The sequence below is a fragment of the Stigmatopora nigra genome, chromosome 18, assembly GCF_051989575.1.
Source record: "Stigmatopora nigra isolate UIUO_SnigA chromosome 18, RoL_Snig_1.1, whole genome shotgun sequence".
Taxonomy (NCBI): Eukaryota; Metazoa; Chordata; class Actinopteri; order Syngnathiformes; family Syngnathidae; genus Stigmatopora; species Stigmatopora nigra.
In genome coordinates, this window is record NC_135525.1 from 9717317 (window position 1) to 9730180 (window position 12864).

The 12864-nt window shown below is 31.3% G+C and overlaps 1 protein-coding gene and 1 long non-coding RNA gene across 4 annotated transcripts in view; one reads left to right on the forward strand and one right to left on the reverse strand.

Moving 5' to 3' along the window:
• The window catches only part of LOC144211503 (uncharacterized), a 13582-nt gene continuing 718 nt past the window's right edge, over window positions 1-12864 (forward strand). Inside the window, exons 1-2 of the long non-coding RNA XR_013329619.1 lie at window positions 1-1505; window positions 11421-11681. This is a non-coding gene — a long non-coding RNA (uncharacterized LOC144211503). The remainder of the gene's footprint in view (window positions 1506-11420; window positions 11682-12864) is intronic.
• Window positions 11141-12864, reverse strand: part of ace (angiotensin I converting enzyme (peptidyl-dipeptidase A) 1) — a 17363-nt gene continuing 15639 nt past the window's right edge. For all 3 annotated transcript variants that reach the window (XM_077738826.1, XM_077738824.1, XM_077738825.1), the window contains one exon: window positions 11141-11663. In XM_077738826.1, the coding sequence (XP_077594952.1) occupies window positions 11461-11663 (203 nt within the window). In that variant the 3' untranslated portion in view covers window positions 11141-11460. The remainder of the gene's footprint in view (window positions 11664-12864) is intronic.

Consider the following 12864-nt stretch of genomic DNA (forward strand, 5'->3'; position numbering starts at 1 on the left):
GAGGCCTTCATTTTTTTTTATGCCACTCTGTCAATGGCTGACACGAGGACAAAGAAAAGATCGAACTGTGGATAATTATCTGTTTTTTTTTCATTAATTTCTCAGTGCAATACGATGAACATTTGCGTCAGAGAGATATTAATTGACGAGTATTCTTTCACTGCAGTCTTGTAAATATTGACGCATTCACGGTTTTTGATTTTGAAAGCTTTTATTGGGTTTTTGTTGCTTTATGTTGACATTTTTTTGTTTTTTTTTTACATTTTTTTAAACCCCAATCCTCCTTATATTTTCTTTGATTGTAAATACAGCGTTGCCTTGACCTACTAGCTTAATGTTATCAAAAGAATAACGCATCTATTCTTTATCCTCAGCCAAGAACGACTACTTTTTGGATCAAATTGAGTTATAGTATTTGTAAGATTTAAATTTTGCGTCTATAATTGTGTCATAGTGCCCCTACTGGCCATGCCACACACAAAATATTTCAAATACAATATCGTGCACTGATTTTTGACAAAAAAATCATTTTTAGCGTCTTTTAAACTAACTTAAGGCACCACTGTATCTGTCAATGTTCTGAGTAAGTAATGACTTTTTAAACCGTTTTTTTAAGTAAGCCTTCTCATGCACTGACTTGATTGGACAAACATGAATTTAATTCCATTGTTTTGTTCTATTTTTTAGGGACAGCAGTGACTTGACTGGGGGTGTTTTTCAATTGTGAGGCCCCAACTTGATGACTATTTATTTCAGTCTTATACAAACACAGGAGGAGATTTGTTTAAGAGAAATCGAGCGCAGGGAGTTACAACACTGGACTCAATGATGCTTCATGTTGTGATCAAAAAAGGCAATGTGTAGCTTAGTTTGAAATGTTTTTGACCTTTTGAATGAATGGGCATCGACACGTTGCTCTTTAAAGTCACAAAAGCAATGCTGTTGTGCTCATTTAGTGGATGGCATTTGTTGTGTGTGCTATTTTGGGGACTCAAAAGACATTTTGTTGTTTCTGACAGGACTAAATGTTGCCTTGCTGCTTTAGCTCAGATTACCTGAGAGCTGCCTGCCAGGTATTCTGCTGTGACAAACCTTACAGAGGTTCCTTTGACTCCTCTGGATGGAGATGGAAGGGCCTAAATGCACAAACTCTGCCCTGCTGATTTTTATACTGTACAGTTTTAATGTGATTTGATTGGTTCATGATGTTTGTCAAATGAATGACTGCCTGAACATGCTTCATGTCAGTTTTTTTATTGTACAAACAGGAAAAAACATCAACAATGTTTACACAAACAATACATTAGTACAATTCCTTCCTACGTGTGACCTTTTGGAATTTCTGTATCTGTAGGTCATGAAGATGATGGTGACCAACAGGACCAAGCCTATGACCAGTAAGATCCACTGGCCTGCAACAGCGCCTGCTCTGTCTACACTCATTCCCAGGAAGTCCACTGTGTCAGTCTTGACCTCAGAGTCACCTGCTGGAAATGCAAGAAAATGTAAGTAACATTACGGACATACTATAGGAAGACTATTTTTCGTTGAAAAACGACATAGTATAGTAAGGCTTTTTTTCGTTGAAAAACGACATAGTATAGTAAGGCTTTTTTTCGTTGAAAAACGACATAGTATAGTAAGGCTTTTTTTTGTTGAAAAACGACATAGAATAATAAGGCTCTTTTGCCTAAAACGACATAGTATAGTAAGGCTTTTTTTTCGCAAAAAAACGACATAGTATAGTAAGGCTTTTTATCGCAAAAAAACGACATAGTATAGTAAGGCTTTTTATCGCAAAAAAACGACATAGTATAGTAAGGCTTTTTTTCGTTAAAAAACGACATACTATAGTAAGGCTTTTTTTTGTTAAAAAACGACATAGTATAGTAAGGCTTTTTTTCGCAAAAAAACGACATAGTATAGTAAGGCTTTTTATCGCAAAAAAACGACATAGTATAGTAAGGCTTTTTTTCGTCAAAAAACGACATAGTATAGTAAGGCTTTTTATCGCAAAAAAACGACATAGTATAGTAAGGCTTTTTATCGCAAAAAACGACAGTATAGTAAGGCTTTTTTCATCAAAAAACGACATAGTATAGTAAGGCTTTTTTTCGTTAAAAAACGACATAGTATAGTAAGGCATTTTATCGCCAAAAACGACATACTATAGTAAGGCTTTTTTTCGTCAAAAAACGACATACTATAGTAAGGCTTTTTTTCGTCAAAAAACGACATAGTATAGTAAGGCTTTTTTTCGCAAAAAAACGACATAGTATAGTAAGGCTTTTTATCGCAAAAAAACGACATAGTATAGTAAGGCTTTTTTTCGTCAAAAAACGACATAGTATAGTAAGGCTTTTTTTCGTTAAAAAACGACATACTATAGTAAGGCTTTTTATCGCAAAAAACGACATACTATAGTAAGGCTTTTTTTCGTTAAAAAACGACATAGTATAGTAAGGCTTTTTATCGCAAAAAAACGACATAGTATAGTAAGGCTTTTTTTCGTCAAAAAACGACATAGTATAGTAAGGCTTTTTATCGCAAAAAACGACATAGTATAGTAAGGCTTTTTTCATCAAAAAACGACATAGTATAGTAAGGCTTTTTTTCGTAAAAAAACGACATAGTATAGTAAGGCTTTTTATCGCAAAAAACGACATACTATAGTAAGGCTTTTTTTTGTTAAAAAACGACATAGTATAGTAATGCTTTTTATCGCAAAAAACGACATAGTATAGTAAGGCTTTTTTCATCAAAAAACGACATAGTATAGTAAGGCTTTTTTTCGTTAAAAAACGACATAGTATAGTAAGGCATTTTATCGCAAAAAACGACATACTATAGTAAGGCTTTTTTTTTGTTAAAAAACGACATAGTATAGTAATGCTTTTTATCGCAAAAAAACGACATAGTATAGTAAGGCTTTTTATCGCAAAAAAACGACATAGTATAGTAAGGCTTTTTATCGCAAAAAAACGACATAGTATAGTAAGGCTTTTTTTCGTTAAAAAACGACATAGTATAGTAAGGCTTTTTATCGCAAAAAAACGACATAGTATAGTAAGGCTTTTTATCGCAAAAAACGACATAGTATAGTAAGGCTTTTTATCGCAAAAAAACGACATAGTATAGTAAGGCTTTTTATCGCAAAAAACGACATAGTATAGTAAGGCTTTTTTTCGTCAAAAAACGACATACTATAGTAAGGCTTTTTTTCGTCAAAAAACGACATAGTATAGTAAGGCTTTTTTTCGTCAAAAAACGACATACTATAGTAAGGCTTTTTTTCGTCAAAAAACGACATAGTATAGTAAGGCTTTTTATCGCAAAAAAACGACATAGTATAGTAAGGCTTTTTTTCGCAAAAAAACGACATAGTATAGTAAGGCTTTTTTTCGTCAAAAAACGACATAGTATAGTAAGGCTTTTTTTCGTCAAAAAACGACATACTATAGTAAGGCTTTTTATCGCAAAAAACGACATAGTATAGTAAGGCTTTTTTTCGTTAAAAAACGACATAGTATAGTAAGGCTTTTTATCGCAAAAAAACGACATAGTATAGTAAGGCTTTTTTTCGTCAAAAAACGACATAGTATAGTAAGGCTTTTTATCGCAAAAAACGACATAGTATAGTAAGGCTTTTTTCATCAAAAAACGACATAGTATAGTAAGGCTTTTTTTCGTAAAAAAACGACATAGTATAGTAAGGCTTTTTATCGCAAAAAACGACACTATAGTAAGGCTTTTTTTCGTTAAAAAACGACATAGTATAGTAAGGCTTTTTATCGCAAAAAAACGACATAGTATAGTAAGGCTTTTTTTCGCAAAAAAACGACATAGTATAGTAAGGCTTTTTTTCGTCAAAAAACGACATAGTATAGTAAGGCTTTTTTCATCAAAAAACGACATAGTATAGTAAGGCTTTTTTTCGTAAAAAAACGACATAGTATAGTAAGGCTTTTTATCGCAAAAAACGACACTATAGTAAGGCTTTTTTTCGTTAAAAAACGACATAGTATAGTAAGGCTTTTTATCGCAAAAAAACGACATAGTATAGTAAGGCTTTTTTTCGCAAAAAAACGACATAGTATAGTAAGGCTTTTTATCGCAAAAAACGACATAGTATAGTAAGGCTTTTTTCATCAAAAAACGACATAGTATAGTAAGGCTTTTTTTTGTTAAAAAACGACATAGTATAGTAATGCTTTTTATCGCAAAAAACGACATAGTATAGTAAGGCTTTTTATCGCAAAAAAACGACATAGTATAGTAAGGCTTTTTTTCGCAAAAAAACGACATAGTATAGTAAGGCTTTTTTCATCAAAAAACGACATAGTATAGTAAGGCTTTTTTTCGTTAAAAAACGACATAGTATAGTAAGGCATTTTATCGCAAAAAACGACATACTATAGTAAGGCTTTTTTTTGTTAAAAAACGACATAGTATAGTAATGCTTTTTATCGCAAAAAAACGACATAGTATAGTAAGGCTTTTTATCGCAAAAAAACGACATAGTATAGTAAGGCTTTTTATCGCAAAAAAACGACATAGTATAGTAAGGCTTTTTTTCGTTAAAAAACGACATAGTATAGTAAGGCTTTTTATCGCAAAAAAACGACATAGTATAGTAAGGCTTTTTATCGCAAAAAACGACATAGTATAGTAAGGCTTTTTATCGCAAAAAAACGACATAGTATAGTAAGGCTTTTTATCGCAAAAAACGACATAGTATAGTAAGGCTTTTTTTCGTCAAAAAACGACATACTATAGTAAGGCTTTTTTTCGTCAAAAAACGACATAGTATAGTAAGGCTTTTTTTCGTCAAAAAACGACATACTATAGTAAGGCTTTTTTTTCGTCAAAAAACGACATAGTATAGTAAGGCTTTTTTTCGCAAAAAAACGACATAGTATAGTAAGGCTTTTTATCGCAAAAAAACGACATAGTATAGTAAGGCTTTTTTTCGTTAAAAAACGACATACTATAGTAAGGCTTTTTTTTGTTAAAAAACGACATAGTATAGTAAGGCTTTTTTTCGCAAAAAAACGACATAGTATAGTAAGGCTTTTTATCGCAAAAAAACGACATAGTATAGTAAGGCTTTTTTTCGTCAAAAAACGACATAGTATAGTAAGGCTTTTTTTCGTCAAAAAACGACATAGTATAGTAAGGCTTTTTATCGCAAAAAACGACATAGTATAGTAAGGCTTTTTTCATCAAAAAACGACATAGTATAGTAAGGCTTTTTTTCGTTAAAAAACGACATAGTATAGTAAGGCTTTTTATCGCAAAAAAACGACATAGTATAGTAAGGCTTTTTTTCGCAAAAAAACGACATAGTATAGTAAGGCTTTTTTTCGTCAAAAAACGACATAGTATAGTAAGGCTTTTTTTCGTTAAAAAACGACATACTATAGTAAGGCTTTTTATCGCAAAAAACGACATACTATAGTAAGGCTTTTTTTCGTTAAAAAACGACATAGTATAGTAAGGCTTTTTATCGCAAAAAAACGACATAGTATAGTAAGGCTTTTTATCGCAAAAAACGACATAGTATAGTAATGCTTTTTATCGCAAAAAAACGACATAGTATAGTAAGGCTTTTTATCGCAAAAAAACGACATAGTATAGTAAGGCTTTTTTTCGCAAAAAAACGACATAGTATAGTAAGGCTTTTTTCATCAAAAAACGACATAGTATAGTAAGGCTTTTTTTCGTTAAAAAACGACATACTATAGTATGGCTTTTTTTCGTTAAAAAACGACATAGTATAGTAAGGCTTTTTATCGCAAAAAAACGACATAGTATAGTAAGGCTTTTTATCGCAAAAAACGACATAGTATAGTAAGGCTTTTTATCGCAAAAAAACGACATAGTATAGTAAGGCTTTTTATCGCAAAAAACGACATAGTATAGTAAGGCTTTTTTTCGTCAAAAAACGACATACTATAGTAAGGCTTTTTTTCGTCAAAAAACGACATAGTATAGTAAGGCTTTTTTTCGTCAAAAAACGACATACTATAGTAAGGCTTTTTTTCGTCAAAAAACGACATAGTATAGTAAGGCTTTTTATCGCAAAAAAACGACATAGTATAGTAAGGCTTTTTATCGCAAAAAAACGACATAGTATAGTAAGGCTTTTTTTCGTTAAAAAACGACATAGTATAGTAAGGCTTTTTATCGCAAAAAAACGACATAGTATAGTAAGGCTTTTTATCGCAAAAAACGACATAGTATAGTAAGGCTTTTTATCGCAAAAAACGACATAGTATAGTAAGGCTTTTTTTCGTCAAAAAACGACATACCATAGTAAGGCTTTTTTTCGTCAAAAAACGACATAGTATAGTAAGGCTTTTTATCGCAAAAAACGACATACTATAGTAAGGCTTTTTATCGCAAAAAAACGACATACTATAGTAAGGCTTTTTTTTCGCAAAAAAACGACATAGTATAGTAAGGCTTTTTATCGCAAAAAAACGACATAGTATAGTAAGGCTTTTTTCATCAAAAAACGACATAGTATAGTAAGGCTTTTTTTCGTTAAAAAACGACATACTATAGTAAGGCTTTTTATCGCAAAAAACGACATACTATAGTAAGGCTTTTTTTCGTTAAAAAACGACATAGTATAGTAAGGCTTTTTATCGCAAAAAAACGACATAGTATAGTAAGGCTTTTTATCGCAAAAAACGACATAGTATAGTAAGGCTTTTTATCGCAAAAAAACGACATAGTATAGTAAGGCTTTTTTTCGCAAAAAAACGACATAGTATAGTAAGGCTTTTTTCATCAAAAAACGACATAGTATAGTAAGGCTTTTTTTCGTTAAAAAACGACATAGTATAGTAAGGCATTTTATCGCAAAAAACGACATACTATAGTAAGGCTTTTTTTTGTTAAAAAACGACATAGTATAGTAATGCTTTTTATCGCAAAAAAACGACATAGTATAGTAAGGCTTTTTATCGCAAAAAAACGACATAGTATAGTAAGGCTTTTTATCGCAAAAAAACGACATAGTATAGTAAGGCTTTTTTTCGTTAAAAAACGACATAGTATAGTAAGGCTTTTTATCGCAAAAAAACGACATAGTATAGTAAGGCTTTTTATCGCAAAAAACGACATAGTATAGTAAGGCTTTTTATCGCAAAAAAACGACATAGTATAGTAAGGCTTTTTATCGCAAAAAACGACATAGTATAGTAAGGCTTTTTTTCGTCAAAAAACGACATACTATAGTAAGGCTTTTTTTCGTCAAAAAACGACATAGTATAGTAAGGCTTTTTTTCGTCAAAAAACGACATACTATAGTAAGGCTTTTTTTTCGTCAAAAAACGACATAGTATAGTAAGGCTTTTTTTCGCAAAAAAACGACATAGTATAGTAAGGCTTTTTATCGCAAAAAAACGACATAGTATAGTAAGGCTTTTTTTCGTTAAAAAACGACATACTATAGTAAGGCTTTTTTTTGTTAAAAAACGACATAGTATAGTAAGGCTTTTTTTCGCAAAAAAACGACATAGTATAGTAAGGCTTTTTATCGCAAAAAAACGACATAGTATAGTAAGGCTTTTTTTCGTCAAAAAACGACATAGTATAGTAAGGCTTTTTTTCGTCAAAAAACGACATAGTATAGTAAGGCTTTTTATCGCAAAAAACGACATAGTATAGTAAGGCTTTTTTCATCAAAAAACGACATAGTATAGTAAGGCTTTTTTTCGTTAAAAAACGACATAGTATAGTAAGGCTTTTTATCGCAAAAAAACGACATAGTATAGTAAGGCTTTTTTTCGCAAAAAAACGACATAGTATAGTAAGGCTTTTTTTCGTCAAAAAACGACATAGTATAGTAAGGCTTTTTTTCGTTAAAAAACGACATACTATAGTAAGGCTTTTTATCGCAAAAAACGACATACTATAGTAAGGCTTTTTTTCGTTAAAAAACGACATAGTATAGTAAGGCTTTTTATCGCAAAAAAACGACATAGTATAGTAAGGCTTTTTATCGCAAAAAACGACATAGTATAGTAATGCTTTTTATCGCAAAAAAACGACATAGTATAGTAAGGCTTTTTATCGCAAAAAAACGACATAGTATAGTAAGGCTTTTTTTCGCAAAAAAACGACATAGTATAGTAAGGCTTTTTTCATCAAAAAACGACATAGTATAGTAAGGCTTTTTTTCGTTAAAAAACGACATACTATAGTATGGCTTTTTTTCGTTAAAAAACGACATAGTATAGTAAGGCTTTTTATCGCAAAAAAACGACATAGTATAGTAAGGCTTTTTATCGCAAAAAACGACATAGTATAGTAAGGCTTTTTATCGCAAAAAAACGACATAGTATAGTAAGGCTTTTTATCGCAAAAAACGACATAGTATAGTAAGGCTTTTTTTCGTCAAAAAACGACATACTATAGTAAGGCTTTTTTTCGTCAAAAAACGACATAGTATAGTAAGGCTTTTTTTCGTCAAAAAACGACATACTATAGTAAGGCTTTTTTTCGTCAAAAAACGACATAGTATAGTAAGGCTTTTTATCGCAAAAAAACGACATAGTATAGTAAGGCTTTTTATCGCAAAAAAACGACATAGTATAGTAAGGCTTTTTTTCGTTAAAAAACGACATAGTATAGTAAGGCTTTTTATCGCAAAAAAACGACATAGTATAGTAAGGCTTTTTATCGCAAAAAACGACATAGTATAGTAAGGCTTTTTATCGCAAAAAACGACATAGTATAGTAAGGCTTTTTTTCGTCAAAAAACGACATACCATAGTAAGGCTTTTTTTCGTCAAAAAACGACATAGTATAGTAAGGCTTTTTATCGCAAAAAACGACATACTATAGTAAGGCTTTTTATCGCAAAAAAACGACATACTATAGTAAGGCTTTTTTTTCGCAAAAAAACGACATAGTATAGTAAGGCTTTTTATCGCAAAAAAACGACATAGTATAGTAAGGCTTTTTTTCGCAAAAAAACGACATAGTATAGTAAGGCTTTTTTTCGTCAAAAAACGACATAGTATAGTAAGGCTTTTTTTCGTTAAAAAACGACATACTATAGTAAGGCTTTTTATCGCAAAAAACGACATACTATAGTAAGGCTTTTTTTCGTTAAAAAACGACATAGTATAGTAAGGCTTTTTATCGCAAAAAAACGACATAGTATAGTAAGGCTTTTTTTCGTCAAAAAACGACATAGTATAGTAAGGCTTTTTATCGCAAAAAACGACATAGTATAGTAAGGCTTTTTTCATCAAAAAACGACATAGTATAGTAAGGCTTTTTTTCGTAAAAAAACGACATAGTATAGTAAGGCTTTTTATCGCAAAAAACGACATACTATAGTAAGGCTTTTTTTCGTTAAAAAACGACATAGTATAGTAAGGCTTTTTATCGCAAAAAAACGACATAGTATAGTAAGGCTTTTTTTCGCAAAAAAACGACATAGTATAGTAAGGCTTTTTTTCGTCAAAAAACGACATAGTATAGTAAGGCTTTTTATCGCAAAAAACGACATAGTATAGTAAGGCTTTTTTCATCAAAAAACGACATAGTATAGTAAGGCTTTTTTTTGTTAAAAAACGACATAGTATAGTAATGCTTTTTATCGCAAAAAACGACATAGTATAGTAAGGCTTTTTATCGCAAAAAAAACGACATAGTATAGTAAGGCTTTTTTTCGCAAAAAAACGACATAGTATAGTAAGGCTTTTTTCATCAAAAAACGACATAGTATAGTAAGGCTTTTTTTCGTTAAAAAACGACATAGTATAGTAAGGCATTTTATCGCAAAAAACGACACTATAGTAAGGCTTTTTTTGTTAAAAAACGACATAGTATAGTAATGCTTTTTATCGCAAAAAAACGACATAGTATAGTAAGGCTTTTTATCGCAAAAAAACGACATAGTATAGTAAGGCTTTTTATCGCAAAAAAACGACATAGTATAGTAAGGCTTTTTTTCGTTAAAAAACGACATAGTATAGTAAGGCTTTTTATCGCAAAAAAACGACATAGTATAGTAAGGCTTTTTATCGCAAAAAACGACATAGTATAGTAAGGCTTTTTATCGCAAAAAAACGACATAGTATAGTAAGGCTTTTTATCGCAAAAAACGACATAGTATAGTAAGGCTTTTTATCGCAAAAAAACGACATAGTATAGTAAGGCTTTTTATCGCAAAAAACGACATAGTATAGTAAGGCTTTTTTTCGTCAAAAAACGACATACTATAGTAAGGCTTTTTTTCGTCAAAAAACGACATAGTATAGTAAGGCTTTTTTTCGTCAAAAAACGACATAGTATAGTAAGGCTTTTTTTCGCAAAAAAACGACATAGTATAGTAAGGCTTTTTATCGCAAAAAAACGACATAGTATAGTAAGGCTTTTTTTCGTCAAAAAACGACATAGTATAGTAAGGCTTTTTTTCGTCAAAAAACGACATACTATAGTAAGGCTTTTTATCGCAAAAAACGACATACTATAGTAAGGCTTTTTTTCGTTAAAAAACGACATAGTATAGTAAGGCTTTTTATCGCAAAAAAACGACATAGTATAGTAAGGCTTTTTATCGCAAAAAACGACATAGTATAGTAAGGCTTTTTTTCGTCAAAAAACGACATACCATAGTAAGGCTTTTTTTCGTCAAAAAACGACATAGTATAGTAAGGCTTTTTATCGCAAAAAACGACATACTATAGTAAGGCTTTTTATCGCAAAAAAACGACATACTATAGTAAGGCTTTTTTTTCGCAAAAAAACGACATAGTATAGTAAGGCTTTTTATCGCAAAAAAACGACATAGTATAGTAAGGCTTTTTATCGCAAAAAAATGACATAGTATAGTAAGGCTTTTTATCGCAAAAAAACGACATAGTATAGTAAGGCTTTTTTTCGTCAAAAAACGACATAGTATAGTAAGGCTTTTTATCGCAAAAACGACATAGTATAGTAAGGCTTTTTTCATCAAAAAACGACATAGTATAGTAATGCTTTTTTTCGTTAAAAAACGACATAGTATAGTAAGGCTTTTTATCGCAAAAAACGACATAGTATAGTAAGGCTTTTTATCGCAAAAAAACGACATAGTATAGTAAGGCTTTTTTTCGTTAAAAAACGACATAGTATATTATGTGATTTGGTCATTCATGACTTCTGTCAATTGAATGATGCTTCATGTCAGTTTTTTTTTTAATTGTAGAAACAGGAAAACATCAATGTTTACACAAACAATACATTTACACAATTCCTTCCTACGTGTGAACATATTACAAATAAATTACAAAAAATGCAATCTTTACATTATACAACAAGATGGAAAGGGTAAGGCGACCAATACAAAGAGTGTAAAAGCAAATGGGATCAGATTGAATGTACAGGATGACAAGACACTGTTCTTCTATTCACAGGGTTGAAGCGGAGTGTTCCTGGGCGAGATGCATTTGCCAGTTAATGTTTTTCTCTCAGCTCCATTGACAGCAATGACCTTTTGGACCTTTTGGACTTTCTGTATCTGTAGGTCATGAAGATGATGGTGACCAACAGGACCAAGCCTATGACCAGTAAGATCCACTGGCCTGCAACAGCACCTGCTCTGTCTACACTCATTCCCAGGAAGTCCACTGTGTCAGTCTTGACCTCAGAGTCACCTGCTGGAAATGCAAGAAAATGTAAGTAACATTACGGACATACTATAGGAAGACTATTTTTCGTTGAAAAACGACATAGTATAGTAAGGCTTTTTTGCTTAAAACGACATAGTATAGTAAGGCTTTTTTGCTTAAAACGACATAGTATAATAAGGCATTTTTGCTTAAAACGACATAGTATAGTAAGGCTTTTTGCCTTAAACGACATAGTATAGTAAGGCATTTTTGCCTAAAACGACATAGTATAGTAAGGCATTTTTGCTTAAAACGACATAGTATAGTAAGGCATTTTTGCTTAAAACGACATAGTATAGTAAGGCTTTTTGCTTAAAACGACATAGTATAGTAAGGCTTTTTTGCTTAAAACGACTTAGTATAGTAAGGCATTTTTGCTTAAAACGACATAGTATAGTAAGGCTTTTTGCTTAAAACGACATAGTATAGTAAGGCTTTTTTGCCTAAAACGACATAGTATAGTAAGGCATTTTTGCTTAAAACGACATAGTATAGTAAGGCATTTTTGCTTAAAACGACATAGTATAGTAAGGCTTTTTGCTTAAAACGACATAGTATAGTAAGGCTTTTTGCTTAAAACGACATGGTATAGTAAGGCTTTTTTGCTTAGACCGACATAGTATAGTAAGGCTTTTTGCTTAAAACGACATAGTATAGTAAGGCATTTTTGCCTAAAACGACATAGTATAGTAAGGCATTTTTGCTTAAAACGACATAGTATAGTAAGGCATTTTTGCAAAAAAGCCTTATTATACTATGTTGTTTTAAGCAAAAAGCCTTACTATACTATGTCGTTTTAGGCAAAAAGCCTTACTATACTATGTCGTTTTAAGCAAAAATGCCTTACTATACTATGTCGTTTTAGGCAAAAATGCCTTACTATACTATGTCATTTTAAGCAAAAAAGCCTTACTATACTATGTCGTTTTAGGCAAAAAGCCTTACTATACTATGTCGTTTTAAGCAAAAATGCCTTACTATACTATGTCATTTTAAGCAAAAATGCCTTACTATACTATGTCGGTCTAAGCAAAAAAGCCTTACTATACCATGTCGTTTTAAGCAAAAATGCTTTACTATACTATGTCGTTTTAAGCAAAAAGCCTTACTATACTATGTCGTTTTAAGCAAAAAGCCTTACTATACTATGTCGTTTTAAGCAAAAAGCCTTACTATACTATGTCGTTTT